Consider the following 17,963-nt stretch of genomic DNA (forward strand, 5'->3'; position numbering starts at 1 on the left):
CCCGGTCCGGAGCCTCCAGCGACGATCCAGGGCCCGGAGCCTCCAGTGATGATCCAGGGCCCGGAGCCTCCAGTGATGATCCAGGGCCCGGAGCCTCCAGTGACGATCCATGGTCTGGAGCCTCCTGCGAGGGTTCCCAGTCCAGAGCTTCAGGCGACGGTCCCCAGTCCAGAGCTTCAGGCGACGGTCCCCAGTCCAGAGCTTCAGGCACGGTTCCCAGTCCAGAGCTTCAGGCGACGGTCCCCAGTCCAGAGCTTCAGGTGACGGTCCCCAGTCCAGAGCTTCCGGCGACAGTCCCCAGTCCAGAGCGTCCGGCGACGGTCCTCAGTCCAGAGCTTCCGGTGACGAGTCCCAGTTCAGAGCTTCTGGCGACAGTTCACAGTCCAGAGCTTCCGGCCACGTTCCACAGTCCTGAACCTCCTGAGACAGTCCACGGTCCGGAACCTCCAGTTCCAGGGCAGGAGCCTTCCTCTGCGCCGATGCCCAGTCCAGGCACGGTGTCCAGTCACGCTCCGAGGCCTTAGCCTTCCTCTGCACCGGTGCCCAGTCCAGGCACGGCGGCCAACTCAGCTCCATGGCCGGAGCCTTCCTCGGCGCCGGTGTCCAGTCCGGGTGCAGCGCTCAACCCAGCTCCATGGCCGGACCCATGGGCGGGGGCAAAGACCCGCACCGGAGCCGCCACCGACACTAGTCACCCCCCCCCTACCCTCCCCAGTTGGTTTCAGGTTTTGCGGCCGGAGTCCGCACCTTTGGGGCGGGTACTGTCATGCCCTGACCATAGAGAGCCTTTTTAATTCTCTTTTTGGGTTAGGTCGGGGTGTGACTAGGGGGGGGGGGGGGGGGGGGGGTGTTCCTATCTAGGTGTTTTGTTTTCTATGTTGGCCTGGTATGGTTCCCAATCAGAGGCAGCTGTTTATCGTTGTCTCTGATTGGGGATCATATTTAGGCAGCCATTTCCCCACTGGTTTTTGTGGAATCTTGTTTATGTATTGTTGCTTGTGAGCACTGCATAGCTTCACGTTCGTTTTGATCTTTATTGTTTTCTGTGCATTTCACTCGAATAAAGATAATGAAACCATTCCATGCTGCACCTTGGTCCGATTCTTACAACAACATTCATGACAGCAACCTATTATGTGATTTGTTATGCACATTTCTACTCCTGAAACGTAGTTAGGCTTGCCATAACAAAGGGGTTGGATACATTTCAGGTGAAAAACATTCTATACATTTAAAAATATGTCTACAAACATAATTCCATTATGACATTATGGGGTATTGTATGTAGATCAGTGACACATAATTCAGGCTGTAACACAACAAAATGTGTAAAAAGTTCAGTTGTGTGAATACTTTTTGAAGGTACTGTATATTCTTATTCACATGACTCATTGTGTGTACTCTTATAAAAATAACACTTGAACATGTGAAATGTTAATCTCAATCAAAGTCATTTTCTGTGCCGAGAGTCGAACTAGTGACAGCAGTCTGCGTGTATATTTAAGATGGCATGCTGTTAGATATAAAAAATACAAAAAGCAGCAGGTTATATTCTTATAAACTGTTCACAAAAACATAAAACATTTAGTAGGAGCAGATCACATTATATTACAGCAGGCAATGTATTTCTACCAACAAAAAGTGTAATGGGTCAGCACTCAAAAAGATGTCGCATAAAGCTTACTTCAATATTGTCACGTTCTGACCTTAGTTCATTTGTTTTGTCTTTGTTTTAGTATGGTCAGGGCATGAGTTGTGGTGGGCAGTCTATGTTCTTTTTTCTATAATTTGGGATTTCTGTGTTTGGCCTGGTATGGTTCTCAATCAGAGGCAGCTGTCAATCATTGTCCCTGATTGAGAACCATACTTAGGTAGCCTGGTTTCACCTTTGAGTTGTGGGTGATTATTTTCTGTTCTGTTTTTTTTTGTGTGTATTCACCATACAGGACTGTTTCGGTTTAATTTCGTTCTCTTTGCTGTTTTATTCGTTAGTGTTCTGAGTTATAATAAATATCATGAACACTTACCACGCTGCACATTGGTCCTCCGATCCTTCCTACTACTCCGCCTCGTCAGAGGAGGAAGACAACCCTTACAATTATTCAATTTGTTGTATTATTTTCACTGCATCGGGGATAGCGTACACAGACATTTCAGCTTTGCATCCTTCTTCAGTGTGTAGGTACAATTTTACTTTCATTCATAACAGCATTTGTAAAGAACAACCGATGAGCAGCAGGTGCTTCTAATCAGGGTTGACACTCATCTGCCAATCAGGGATATATAGCTTTTCTTGTCTACCTGTATACAAGTTAGTCACAAAGAAATACAGAATTATAGGGTATGGGAGTGGGAACGAAGGGCAATTCATGAATGAATTACCTTTGGTGTCTGCTCACTTGAATACATTATATCAATTCATGAGATAGCCCACCACAAAGGACATTAGGCACAGTCGTTCACAAATATGTGACTTATGAACGATATGTAAAATCTTATTTGGAGAGTGTTCTTGTATAACAGTCTAAATGTACACTAGAGGAAGGAGGTGAAATCTAATTCTTAGTTTAAACCGTGTGGAGATACAGAATTGAATTTATATAGCCACATGGCTTCTCTTTGGAGTAATTTGTTGTCCTAATCACCTCTGTGTGGTCGAGGAACTTTTTCGATATCGACGCAACGCAATTCATTAGTAGAATGATTTTGTTCTATAAAGATAGTGGATTTATGTTCTCCAAGGCGTACTTTCTTGGCCCAGGATGTTTTCCCAATATAAATCTTATTACAAGAACACTGTAACATATAAATAACTTCTTTAGTAAATTATACATTACTTTATTTCATAGGTCCTAGAAGTCTGAGTGTCACGCCCTGACCTTAGTTATCTCTGTTTTCTTTATTATTTTGGTTAGGTCAGGGTGTGACGAGGGTGGGTATGTTAGTTTTGTCTTGTCTAGGGTTTTTTGTATATCTAAGGGTTTTGTAAGTCTAGGGATATGTATGTCTATGGTGGCCTGAATTGGTTCCCAATCAGAGGCAGCTGTTTATCGTTGTCTCTGATTGGGGACCATATTTAGTTTGCCATTTTCCCTTGGGGATTTGTGGGTTCTTATTATATGTTTAGTTGCCTGTCTGCACTACTGATATTTGCTTCACAGTTCGTTTTGTTGTTTTGTTAGTTTGTTCAGTGTTCTTTCTTTAACTAAAGAAGAATATACGCTTACCACGCTGCGCCTTGGTCTCCTCCATACAACGAACGTGACACTGAGGACATACTAAGTTAGAAAATGTCCTTATGGTGCTACAAGAGGAACAAGATATACAGGGGAAGCGTCCTTTTATGAATGCCTCTTTTCTCTCTCTGACCACATCTGATTTAACTAATATGTTTGATAGATTTCTTGATCATTTATAAGTGAATAAAGGTGTTTTCTGGAAGGCAGAATTTAAAGAGGAGTCGGAATAATACAGTGCATTAGGAAAGTATTCAGACCCCCTTGAATTTTCCACATTTTGTTACATCACAACCTTATTCTAAAATTGATGAAATATTTTTTCCCATCAATCTCCACACAATACCCCATAATGACAAAGCGACAACCAGACATACCTTATTTACATGAGGCCCTTTGTTATGAGACTCCAAGTTGAGCTCAGGTGCATCCTGTTTCTATTGATCATCCTTGAGATGATTCTACATATTGATTTGAGTCCATCTGTGGTAAATTTAATTGATTGGAGATGATTTGGAAAGGCACACACCTGTCTATATAAGGTCCCACAGTTGACAATGCATGTCAGAGCAAAAACCAAGCCGTGAGGTCAAAGGAATTGTCCGTAGAGGTCTGAGACAGGATTGTGTCGAGGCACAAATCTGGGGAATGGCACCAAAAAATGTCTGCATCATTGAAGGTCCCCAAGAACACAGTGGCCTTAATAATTTTTAATTGGAAGAAGGTTGGAACCACCAAGACACTTCCTAGAGCTGGTTGGAACCACCAAGACACTTCGAAACTCCCCAGTACAGGTGTGCCAAGCTTGTAGAGTCACACCCAAGAAGACTTGAGGCTGTTATCGCTACAAAAGGTGCTTCAACAAAGTACTGAGTAAAGGGTCTGAATACTTATGTGAATGTGATATTTCATATTTTTATTTTTAGAATATGGCTGTCATGTCCGGCTATGCCGGATTAAGTGATATGACATGCTATTCTATCAAATCACACAGAATGACATATACACAGAATGAATCATACCTTATTACAAATTATGTCATAAAGGAAAACGTCCCTAGCCGACAGAACAGATATGTGTCACGTTTCTTCAAAATCGAACCCAGAAGCAGACCAGGACAAGGAGAGTAGGAAGAAGGTGAGTATTTATTTACAAGTGAATGTGAGTGGGTAGATACATCCAGGTGGCGTAGCGGGCAGCGGTGGTGAGTTGATGGGAGTAAATAGGTGGATCCAATGGGGAAGCGGAATCCTCAGATGACCAGGCGGGAATGGGGTAAATGATCCGGGTGAGTAACTGAAGACAGAACAAACGGAGGTAAGTTGAAGGCAAGCAAGACGTACAAAACAACAAAACAAATTCTATCCAACTTGAGGCTGATACTATGGCACAACATACTGTTCATGGCTAACGATCCGGCAGGGAATGGATGTCAGGTCAGAGCTTTTGAAGGGGAGAGGTGATGATCAGGACAGGTGTGCAGATTACTGATGGGATACAGGTGCGGGTGAACATCGATCTCCCAACAAGCTAATCTGCCCGGCAACCAGACAGGGTGCGTTCCAGGACACCGGAAACACACTCCAGGACAGAAACACAGGCAAACACAGACTCAGGAAGCGGGGTTCGTGACAATATGACAGCTGGTTACACAAAGAAAAGGGGGATTGGGTTTGAGTGAATGAGCGGGAAGACTGAAGAACAAAGGGAGAAGCGATGTCTCTATCGTAAATACAGGATCTTATGCATTCTAAATTACCGCCAATTTGGAAAAGGAAAATGCAATAAATATTTACTCTGAGCTGCGCTTCAATAGGTTGGTGGTAGATGGAAGGAAGAGTTGCCCAAGAGTTCTTCCATCCTTTGAAGAGTGTCTCTGGTGGTAAACTGTACCCATTTTAGTAACATCGTTGTGTGGTAGATTGCCATGCTTATATGCTCATGCTATATTCTGGCTGGTATTGTCGAAATTCATTATATTCAACGTGTCGATTGTCCTCTTCACGTGGGAATTCAATGTATGTCTGTCCTTTCCCAGTCCACGCTTGGCGAGACATTCCCAGTCCACGCTTGGCGGCTGGAGTGAATCAGAGTTCAAAGTTCATACCCCATTGCCATGCTTATATGCTCATGCTATATTCTGGCTGATATTGTCGAAATTCATTATATTCAACGTGTCGATCGTCCTCTTCACGTGGGAATTCAATGCTAATTTCATTAGGTAGCTGAGATTGGCTTTGCTCTGTAGGTGTCACCTGCCCTTCTAACGTCAAGGCCGTCGCCTTAATGTCCCCGGAACAGGAAGTTATATTGTCATCAAGGCTTTATACAGGAAGGGAGAGGAGGCGTGTTTCATAGTTTATAACCAATGTCTCTTCACATGGGCGGACCTCTGAGTCGGGCCTAATTCACTCATGAAAACCCAATTCTCACATTTTAGAAGTTAAAATCACATTTTATCCCCTCACAAATAATGTATTATTCAAACATTTCAATTGCACAACAATTCCATGTGAATCTGATAACTATAATGTGTAGACTTTCCACTGTACCGTTTATGTCATCCTATCATTGATGAGAATGTCTCAGATGACAACCGAACTGACATCATATTCATTAAGTACCACCGCATATGTTCAACTGTTTGGATTACCAAAATATGGTTAATTTCCCCCCACCTTCTGATGTTCCCAGAATGTATATGTTAACCAAGGGATTTTCAATAGTCACATCAGTAGGGTAGAGAGAGGAAAAAAGGGGGAGAGGTATTTATGACTGTCATAAACCTACCCCCAGGCCAGCGTCATGACAGATGAAATGTAATAAAATGTGGAAAAAGTCAAGTGTTTATTGACAGCAGACTTGATGCCATTATGGCTATTATTGAAACTAAGTATTTATACTGAACAAAAATATAAACGCCACATGCAACAATTTCAAAGATTTTACTGAGTTACAGTTCATATGAGGAAATCAATCATTTTAAATACAGTCATTAGACCCTAATCTATCAATGTTCGCCTAAAATGGCATACCCAAATCTAACTGCCTGTAGCTGAGGACCTGAGGAAAGGATATGCATATTAATGATAATTTTTGAAAGGAGTCACTTTGAAGTTTGTGGAAATGTGAAATGAATGTAGGATAATATAACACATTAGATCTGGTAAAAGATAATACAAAGAAAAAAACATGCGTTTTTTCCTTTTTGTACTATCATCTTTGTAATGCAAAAGAAAAGCCATAATTTATTATTCCGACCCAGGCGCAATTTAGATTTTGTCCATTAGATGGCAGCAGTGTATGTGCAAAGTTTTAAACTGATCCAATGAATCATTGCATATCTGTTCAAAATGTTGTATCAAGACTGCCCAAATGTGCATGATTGGTTTCTTAATACATTTTCAAGTTCATAATTGTGCACTCTCCTCAAACAATAGCATGGTATTTTTTCACTGTAATAGCTATTGTAAATTGAACAGTGCCGTTAGATTAACAAGAATTTAAGCTTTCTGCCCATATCAGTCTATGTCTATGTCCTGGGATATATCCATGTTACTTACAATCTCGTTAGCTTAACCTTCCCGTAGGGGTACACCCATCCTGTAGAGGTTTTAAAATAAATGGGTGTCACAATGGGCCTCAGGATCTCGTCACGGTATTTCTGTGCATTGAAATTGCCATCGACAAAATGTAATTGTGTTCACTCTCCGTAGTTTATGCCTGCCAATACCATAATCCGACTGCCACCATGAGGCACTCTGTTCACAACGGTGACATCAGCAAACTGCTCGCTGACATGACGCCATACACATGTGGTTGTGAGGTCGGGTTGGACGTAATGACACATTTTCTGAAACGACTTTGGAGGCGACTTATGGTAGAGAAATTAACATTAAATTCTCTGGCAACAGCTCTGGTGGACCCTCAAAGCTATGGGAGAGTGCCACATCTGTGACATTTTGTTGTGTGTCAAAACTGCATATTTTAGAGTGGCCTTTTATTGTCCCCAGCACAAAGTGCACCTATGATCATGCCGTTTAATCAGTTTTTTTATACCTGTCAGGTGTGGCAGATTATGTTGGCAAAGGAGAAATGCTCACTAACAGGGATGTATACAAATTTGTGCACAAAATTTGAGAGAAATAAGCTTTTTGTCTGTATGAAAAATTTCTGGGATCTTTTATTTCAGCTCATGAAACATGGGAGCAACACTTTACATGTTGCGTTTATATTTTTGTTCAGTGTAGTTTACAGAGAACAGTTCCTTCTGTTTTTGGGGTTATTAAGTAAACAAGCTTTTAAATTGTTTTAGAGCTTTATGAAGCCATGTATCGGGGTTTCCTCTGAAGTGGAAACGCTCAAAGAGAGAATTTGATTGTCTGTCATATTCTTCCTATGTGTCACAGATGTGACGCTGGCTATGAAGTTGGCTTACTGGTAAACCTCATTTTAGGGGGAGATGGTGATGACTATCAGCTGTCAGTATAGTAGTTTATCTGTAGGTTTTCTGTAAACTGTAGTACTTAGAGATTGTCCCTTCTTTGTAACAAACACATCTAAGAAATGTATAGAGTTAATGTTCTTTTCCATAGTGAAGGAAAAGGAAGAAATGTGTTTAATTTAATTTCGTAGCCTGTCCAGATCTGTAACGATTCTCCTCCTCTTATGAGGAGGACTAGGAAATATCGGACCAATGCGCAGCGTGGTAAGTGTCCATGTTGTTTATTATAACCGGAACACTGAAACAAAAAGTCGAACAAAACGCAACAGTTCTGTCAGGTACTCACACAAAACAGAAAACAATCACCCACAACTCAAAATGGGAAAACAGGCTACCTAGGTATGGTTCTCAATCAGAGACACCAATTGCCAGCTGCCTCTGATTGGGAACCATAGCAGGCCAAACACATAGAGATAGAAAACATAGAACACAAAACATAGAATGCCCACCCCAACCCAAGCCCTGACCAAACTAAAAGAGAGACATAAAAAAGGAACTAAGGTCAGAACGTGACTTGATCATAAAGCAATTGTCTATATATTGGGCCCAATATTTAACATGATCTTTGTAAGGTTTATTTTCATAAATAAAATCCAATTAGAATTTCCCTATGAAGAGATTTTTGTGTTTCCACCAAACAGGTCTTCCTGATCCAGTGTTGAATGCTGTATTACGCAATAATCATTTCCTAACAAATACAATAAAGTCCTCATGATCATCATCAACATGCGGTGACCATGTCGTAACCTAATAATAGCCGATAATATCCATCTGATGCCTGATGGATGTGACCTTTAACCTAGTTGTTTGGTCTCTCTGTTGCCAGAGATAATGCCTGGGGCTTTTAGCTGAATAATCCTTCATCCTCAGAGCTGAATTTATATCAAGCCTCCTATGTAATAGTATTGTAGACCTGGGTTTCCCAAACCCGGTCCTGGGGCCCCCTATTGGTTCTTAACGATTTACATGAGCTCTTATTCATAATGCACATATTGCAGTACATTATTGAGTAGACTATGAATGATTGTGCGTGTGTGTGAGGGGTTCATTCTTTCTGCATCCGACTATAAATGTAAATATACTCTAACCACACAGGTTTCACATAATCCTTTGGTGCTGAAGAGTGGCAGTTTCACTTGGGCTGAATTCCAAATCAGCCCGCTACCCTAGAGCTAAACTGAGCTGAGTGGCCCAGTCAGTCAGGCAGCCTCAGTCCCCTTCCTTCTACTCTCCTCCTCCCCCAATCTTCTTATTACAGAGGAGAGGTTGAGAAGTGAGCCCCACATGGATCTGTCTGCATTAATTATTGAATTGTTTCCTCCACTGTGGTAACCTTTACAGAGCATGACAGGGCAGGAGGCTAAAGTCCCAGACATTATACTGGAGGGGAGGAACACGCAGGAGCAGCAGAATATGTATGGATACTGTATCTGTGTGCACCACCTGGTATTCCTCAGTCATTTACCTGTTCAGACAAGGCATAGTAAACGCAGAGTCACCTGTTGAAGTTGGACTGAACCAGCTGGCATGGTATACTGCATGTTCTGTATAACAATGTTGTTTTATAAACTATAGCTGTGTTTTGTGCACTATGCGCCTCCTCTAGCTGCCTTGTTTGGGGGGAGTGTTCAGCCATGCTACCCTGACAGCTCCTGGGTGACACTGACATGTTGAAAATCTCACTGTGTTTGTGTCCTCTCTCTCTCTGTATATCTCTTGCCCCTCCTCCCTCCTCTCAGGTCTACAGTCTGAAGGCTCGCCCCCTCACCTAGAACAACCCTCTGAACAGCAGCAACAAGACATCGCCAAGATGTTCAGCACCAAAAGGTCAGAATGGCGTCACAGATTTGATCTATTTTTGTGCTATTGTGGGGAGGGGGGGTTTTAAAATGGCTTTTTCTGATACAAACTGACATTTCATATCAGCTGTTTTTGTATTTTTGCTCATGTTTTGGAGCTGAATTTGACTATAGAGAGAGAGGTGACTTTTGAGTTAAGGTCAACACAAATGTTATTTTGCCTCTGTTTAATCACAAATAATGTCAGTTTAAAAGGTGCCTAATTTAGTTCTATTTGTTTCTATTTTAGTTATTCTTCTTGAAATATAATGTTATTGTTTCCATAAGACATGAAGACACACACGCACACACAAACACAATCAGACATCATCTGTAATGAAATGAAGCCAGGCATTAGTATTGCAAAATAGATAATTAATTGCCTGTGGATTACATCCTGAAAAATAATGAATATTCAACACTAGAACTCCTCCCTCATATTTTCAGAAGTATAAAAACACTCTCATCCCAGAATAAAATCAAACAAACTGCCTAGCTTGAATAATCACATAACAGTGCATGTTCTAACAGGAAGTTACAGCTAGTTCACACAAATATATTAAATCATGGTCAAAGGCACCTTGTCTAACATCAGTGTTCAAAGAAAACCAATGGGAGTTCTCTGCCTCAAACGCTTTCTAAGAGCTTTGTCTAGATTATCCCCACATCATGTCAAATGCATGGTGGGAAAACTATTTTGTACTGTGTTGAAAGCTTCTAGAACATTACCTGCTAATAGAGGGCTTTTAAGATAAGTACCTTATTAACTGAAATTAACTGAAATGTTAAGCTCCCGCCCGTTTTGATCTGGTGGGGCAAAATGATACCCATTTTCCTCACAACATGTGAGAGGTACCATCCTGAAAATTACCTACATTTTCTTTATAGAAGATTAGAGGAATTACAAGATTTGTAGATGTTTTTATAATCGTCTCACATGGCATTGCGACCTCTGATGATAATACAGTATGTGAACAAAATATAAACTAATATAATATAATCAAGTGAAGTTGAGATGATTCACAAGGTGGATGAATCCCTTCATGATGAGTTCTCTTGGATTGAATCGTCCCCTTCCCCACTGCTCCTCAGAACCCCGTGTAACATCATGCTAATAGCACAGCACACACCTGTCAGAAGCGGCACTCTCTCTCCCCCTCTTTACAATCAAGCGTGGGCATACTCTTCATATTTATACCAGATGATGGAAAAAATGGTCCCATCAAGACCTAACACATTCCCCTGCTTACTGACAAGCCCACTTCATTAATGTCCAACAGCCTCTGTCACATGTAGAACAAACAGCCCTGCCACTGGAAGCCAATGTGGGTCATCAAATAGCTTTTTGCTGACTTACATAATGTATGAAAATGACCTTTTCTGCTTCCTGTTGTTACGTAAAGCAGAATGTGTGTGAGTATGAGTCAGCCTCGGGTGGAACCTTACTGTATTTGTGACAATACGTTGTCTAATGAATGTAAATCAAGTCAAGATTTTTAAGCACCTTGAACCTATTTCGTACCAACAAACGTTAAAATGTTTGAATGGTAATTGTTTGTTTGTTTGCTTGTTGTTGTTTCTGTTGTTTTTGTGGTTGTTGTGATTTGGCTGAGTGGCGTATGAATGGGTTTTGTTCCTCTTTGTCCCGCCCTGAGACAAACGCTGTGCTAAAATTAAGATTCAATACTGTTTATTATGATTTATAGACAGCATGACATACATGGTGCCAACACACAGGGGCAAGAGAGGTTGTCGTGATTCTAGTCATGCATATGAAATGCATATAATTATGAGCAGGTTGAGTAACGTATGGTAAAACTAAGATACCTCACTGTCTTTAGGGCGACTGGATCAACTGAACAGATGATATGGATGTGCTGAAAATGATTATTTTATAGCAGCTCATCTTGAAAACTCATAGATTCTCAAACTCATTCCCATTTTGCTGAATATGAGACAAAGTGTATTTCTTCTGCTAAACTGCTGAACGACCCGAAAGACGACTGTGGAAATCTGTTTATCTGTCTAAAAGCCTGAGCTGCAACTGTGGATTTTTTTATATTGGTTTTCCATCCTTGGTCCCCCACCCCCTCCCCGCCGCACACACACACACACACACACACAAACACACAGTCACTGAAGTGTCCATCTGCATACACACAGAGACTTTCATTAAAAGTCTGTCATTAAACTTTAATCAGTCTCATGTCTGACATAGTACTTTAGGCTACCTTGCATTTTATTGGAATGAAGTCTGGAACAGAGGCGAGGATGATAAATCTAGAACCTTCCCTTACCTAGGGAAAACACATTAGCCCTGTCTGTCTTTGATTACATTAACTATAACTTCCCTCCAATACTAGATAGACTGTTTTACTGTTATAGATGGGCCTAGATGGGCCTAAAACCTCAGAATCCAGTCACAGCTTAATCGGTTGTGTTTATGCATTCTCATTAAAAGGTAACTTGAGCACCGTTAAATTGAATCTTTCATTCCAAGGCAACATTTATGAAGCGGAGAGCTGAATTACAGTTTTGTATCCAACTCATTAAAACTTTGCCCCGAAAGTCCTCCGCTAACGAAGCCAAAGCTATAAATCTGGAACGGGGGCGAACAAAGAAAGGTCCCTATAATTCTCTCTGAGGTTGATGTCATTTCTATCTGTATTCTGTCTGCGGATATGCTCCTCTAATGAGGCTTGCCAGTGTTTACATGCCAAAATAGTCTTAGACGAACGGATGATGAGGAGAGGAGAATCGAGTGGACCCAACCCCGGTACCACCTTCACTCCTCAGCTCATTATTCAGACATCATGCTGCCGTTCCCAAAATGGTCCTGAGACTATATTGACACAACAATACACAATTCAGCTCCGATATGACCTCGAATCTCCCCAAATCCTCATTATATCCCTCCTGGGGCTGGAAGAGGTTGTCTAATTCCAGTTTTGGTTCATTCGTGGCCTCTGATTGTTACCTCACGGCTGTTTACTGTCATGGATTTCATCCCAAATGGCACCCTATTTCCTATGTAGTGCACTACTTTTGACCAGAGAATTGGTTGAAAGTAGTGCGCTATATATGTAAGGATCAACGCTGGAGACAGGAAGCAGGTACAGGGAGAACATTTAATAAACTACGGCCATAAAACAGGACAGGAACAGCGTTTGGACAGGGGACAAAGTAACGACATCAGTGCTGACACAGGGAATAACGTGAGGAACAGACAGATAAAGGGAAGGCAATCAAATAATGATAGAGTTTAGGTGGGTCCAATGAGGCGCTGGTGCACGTAATGAAGGGGACAGGTGTGCGTAATGATAGGCAGTCTGGCACCCTCAAGGGCCAGAGAGGGAGAGCGGGAGCAGGCATGACAATAGGGTGCCATTAAGGACACACCCTTGGAGCAGGAACAGGAGGAGGCTGTCTGCCCTGTATGTCCTGTTGGTTGACGGCTCTGTTGCTGTCTGTTTGTTGGGAGGTCTTGGTAATGATCTGTTGCTGTCTGTTTGTTGGGAGGTCTTGGTAATGATCTGTTGCTGTCTGTTTGTTGGGAGGTCTTGGTAATGATCTGTTGCTGTCTGTTTGTTGGGAGGTCTTGGTAATGATCTGTTGCTGTCTGTTTGTTGGGAGGTCTTGGTAATGATCTGTTGCTGTCTGTTTGTTGAGAGGTCTTGGTAATGATCTGTTGCTGTCTGTTAGTTGAGAGGTCTTGGTAATGACCTGTTGCTGTCTGTTTGTTGAGAGGTCTTGGTAATGATCTGTTGCTGTCTGTTTGTTGGGAAGTCTTGGTAATGATCTGTTGCTGTCTGTTTGTTGGGAGGTCTTGGTAATGATCTGTTGCTGTCTGTTTGTTGAGAGGTCTTGGTGATGCTGAGTCAAGCTGTCAAGCTTGGAGCTATACTTGCTTTCAGTGTGGGCTGTAATGAAATTACTACAACAATATGAGTGGGACTCATTAGTTGTGGATGGACCCAGACACAAACTGAGCCTAGGGGCCTGTTCAAATATGTTTGATGCTTTAATATGGACTGACTTACTGACTGGCGCTGAGTGTGAATAAATGACAACTTCACAGGTGGGATGTTTCATGGATATTCAGCATAGAGGAAAACATCTTCCTGAATGGATGTACCTGATTTTGTCTCTATCATTCACAACAATAACTCACAGAGTAATGTATTCCTGTATTCCCTTTCTTCGATAATGAACATGATTTAACATGTTCTATTTGACCTTGACAACGTTGATCGCCGGGACATTACAGACTACATACGTCAGCCAATTAAGAAATCATCAAAACATGTAGTTAGGATGTGTCACATCATCAAAACATGTAGTTAGGATGTGTCACATCAAAATGTCTAGTTAGGATGTGTCACATAATCAAAATGTCTAGTTAGGATGTGTCACATCATCAATACGTCTAGTTAGAATGTGTGACATCATCAAAACGTCTAGTTAGGATGTGTCACATCATCAAAACGTCTAGTTAGGATGTGTCACATCATCAAAACATCTAGTTAGGATGTGTCACATCATCAAAACATCTAGTTAGGATGTGTCACATCATCAAAACATCTAGTTAGGATGTGTCACATCATCAAAACATCTAGTTAGGATGTGACACATCATCAAAACATCTAGTTAGGATGTGCCACATCATCAACACGTCTAGTTAGGATGTGTCACATCATCAAAACGTCTAGTTAGGATGTGTCACATCATCAAAACGTCTATTTAGGATGTGTCACATCATCAGAACATCTAGTTAGGATGTGTCACATCATGAAAAGCTCTAGTTAGGATGTGTCACATCATCAAAACATCTAGTTAGGATGTGTCACATCATCAAAACATCTAGTTAGGATGTGTCACATCATCAAAACATCTAGTTAGGATGTGTCACATCATCAAAACATCTAGTTAGGATGTGTCACATCATCAAAACATCTAGCTAGGATGTGACATCATCAAAACATCTAGTTAGGATGTGCCACATCATCAACACGTCTAGTTAGGATGTGTCACATCATCAAAACGTCTAGTTAGGATGTGTCACATCATCAAAACGTCTAGTTAGGATGTGTCACATCATCAGAACATCTAGTTAGGATGTGTCACATCATGAAAAGCTCTAGTTAGGATGTGTCACATCATCAAAACATCTAGTTAGGATGTGTCACATCATCAAAACATCTAGTTAGGATGTGTCACATCATCAAAACATCTAGCTAGGATGTGACACATCATCAAAACATCTAGTTAGGATGTGCCACATCATCAACACGTCTAGTTAGGATGTGTCACATCATCAAAACGTCTAGTTAGGATGTGTCACATCATCAAAACGTCTAGTTAGGATGTGTCACATCATCAAAACGTCTAGTTAGGATGTGTCACATCATCAGAACATCTAGTTAGGATGTGTCACATCATGAAAAGCTCTAGTTAGGATGTGTCACATCATCAAAACATCTAGTTAGGATGTGTTACATCATCAAAACGTTTAGTTACGATGTGTCACATAATCAAAACATCTAGTTAGGATGTGTCACATCATCAAAACGTCTAGTTAGGATGTGTCACCTCATCAAAACTACTAGTTAGGATGTGTCACATCATCAAAACATCTAGCTAGGGTGTGTCACATCATCAAAACATCTAGTTAGGATGTGTCACATCATCAAAACATCTAGTTAGGATGTGTCACATCATCAAAACATATAGTTAGGATGTGTCACATCATCAAAACTACTAGTTAGGATGTGTCGCATCATCAAAACATCTAGCTAGGATGTGTCACATCATCAAAACGTCTAGTTAGGATGTGTCACATCAAAATGTCTAGTTAGGATGTGTCACATCAAAACGTCTAGTTAGGATGTGTCACATCATCAAAACATCTAGCTAGGGTGTGTCACATCATCAAAACATCTAGTTAGGATGTGTCACATCATCAAAACATCTAGTTAGGATGTGTCACATCATCAAAACATCTAGTTAGGATGTGTCACATCATCAAAACATCTAGCTAGGATGTGACATCATCAAAACATCTAGTTAGGATGTGCCACATCATCAACACGTCTAGTTAGGATGTGTCACATCATCAAAACGTCTAGTTAGGATGTGTCACATCATCAAAACGTCTAGTTAGGATGTGTCACATCATCAGAACATCTAGTTAGGATGTGTCACATCATGAAAAGCTCTAGTTAGGATGTGTCACATCATCAAAACATCTAGTTAGGATGTGTCACATCATCAAAACATCTAGTTAGGATGTGTCACATCATCAAAACATCTAGTTAGGATGTGTCACATCATCAAAACATCTAGCTAGGATGTGACATCATCAAAACATCTAGTTAGGATGTGCCACATCATCAAAACATCTAGTTAGGATGTGTCACATCATCAAAACATCTAGCTAGGATGTGACATCATCAAAACATCTAGTTAGGATGTGCCACATCATCAACACGTCTAGTTAGGATGTGTCACATCATCAAAACGTCTAGTTAGGATGTGTCAATCATCAAAACGTCTAGTTAGGATGTGTCACATCATCAGAACATCTAGTTAGGATGTGTCACATCATGAAAAGCTCTAGTTAGGATGTGTCACATCATCAAAACATCTAGTTAGGATGTGTCACATCATCAAAACATCTAGTTAGGATGTGTCACATCATCAAAACATCTAGTTAGGATGTGTCACATCATCAAAACATCTAGCTAGGATGTGACATCATCAAAACATCTAGTTAGGATGTGCCACATCATCAACACGTCTAGTTAGGATGTGTCACATCATCAAAACGTCTAGTTAGGATGTGTCACATCATCAAAACATCTAGTTAGGATGTGCCACATCATCAACACGTCTAGTTAGGATGTGTCACATCATCAAAACGTCTAGTTAGGATGTGTCACATCATCAAAACGTCTAGTTAGGATGTGTCACATCATCAAAACGTCTAGTTAGGATGTGTCACATCATCAGAACATCTAGTTAGGATGTGTCACATCATGAAAAGCTCTAGTTAGGATGTGTCACATCATCAAAACATCTAGTTAGGATGTGTCACATCATCAAAACGTTTAGTTACGATGTGTCACATCATCAAAACATCTAGTTAGGATGTGTCACATCATCAAAACGTCTAGTTAGGATGTGTCACCTCATCAAAACTACTAGTTAGGATGTGTCACATCATCAAAACATCTAGCTAGGGTGTGTCACATCATCAAAACATCTAGTTAGGATGTGTCACATCATCAAAACATCTAGTTAGGATGTGTCACATCATCAAAACATATAGTTAGGATGTGTCACATCATCAAAACTACTAGTTAGGATGTGTCGCATCATCAAAACATCTAGTTAGGATGTGTCACATCATCAAAACATCTAGTTAGGATGTGTCACATCATCAAAACATCTAGTTAGGATGTGACACATCATCAAAACATCTAGTTAGGATGTGCCACATCATCAACACGTCTAGTTAGGATGTGTCACATCATCAAAACGTCTAGTTAGGATGTGTCACATCATCAAAACGTCTATTTAGGATGTGTCACATCATCAGAACATCTAGTTAGGATGTGTCACATCATGAAAAGCTCTAGTTAGGATGTGTCACATCATCAAAACATCTAGTTAGGATGTGTCACATCATCAAAACATCTAGTTAGGATGTGTCACATCATCAAAACATCTAGTTAGGATGTGTCACATCATCAAAACATCTAGTTAGGATGTGTCACATCATCAAAACATCTAGCTAGGATGTGACATCATCAAAACATCTAGTTAGGATGTGCCACATCATCAACACGTCTAGTTAGGATGTGTCACATCATCAAAACGTCTAGTTAGGATGTGTCACATCATCAAAACGTCTAGTTAGGATGTGTCACATCATCAGAACATCTAGTTAGGATGTGTCACATCATGAAAAGCTCTAGTTAGGATGTGTCACATCATCAAAACATCTAGTTAGGATGTGTCACATCATCAAAACATCTAGTTAGGATGTGTCACATCATCAAAACATCTAGCTAGGATGTGACACATCATCAAAACATCTAGTTAGGATGTGCCACATCATCAACACGTCTAGTTAGGATGTGTCACATCATCAAAACGTCTAGTTAGGATGTGTCACATCATCAAAACGTCTAGTTAGGATGTGTCACATCATCAAAACGTCTAGTTAGGATGTGTCACATCATCAGAACATCTAGTTAGGATGTGTCACATCATGAAAAGCTCTAGTTAGGATGTGTCACATCATCAAAACATCTAGTTAGGATGTGTTACATCATCAAAACGTTTAGTTACGATGTGTCACATAATCAAAACATCTAGTTAGGA

General features: G+C 40.9%; 1 protein-coding gene across 5 annotated transcripts in view; it reads left to right on the forward strand.

Moving 5' to 3' along the window:
• Nucleotides 1-17,963, forward strand: part of LOC109901687 (oxidation resistance protein 1) — a 208,585-nt gene that overhangs the window by 26,125 nt on the left and 164,497 nt on the right. For all 5 annotated transcript variants that reach the window (XM_031786958.1, XM_031786961.1, XM_031786963.1 and 2 more), the window contains exon 2: nt 9,480-9,567. In XM_031786958.1, coding sequence (XP_031642818.1) covers nt 9,551-9,567 — 17 coding nt within the window. In that variant the 5' untranslated portion in view covers nt 9,480-9,550. The remainder of the gene's footprint in view (nt 1-9,479; nt 9,568-17,963) is intronic.

The sequence above is a fragment of the Oncorhynchus kisutch genome, linkage group LG13 (assembly GCF_002021735.2).
Source record: "Oncorhynchus kisutch isolate 150728-3 linkage group LG13, Okis_V2, whole genome shotgun sequence".
Taxonomy (NCBI): domain Eukaryota; kingdom Metazoa; phylum Chordata; class Actinopteri; order Salmoniformes; family Salmonidae; genus Oncorhynchus; species Oncorhynchus kisutch.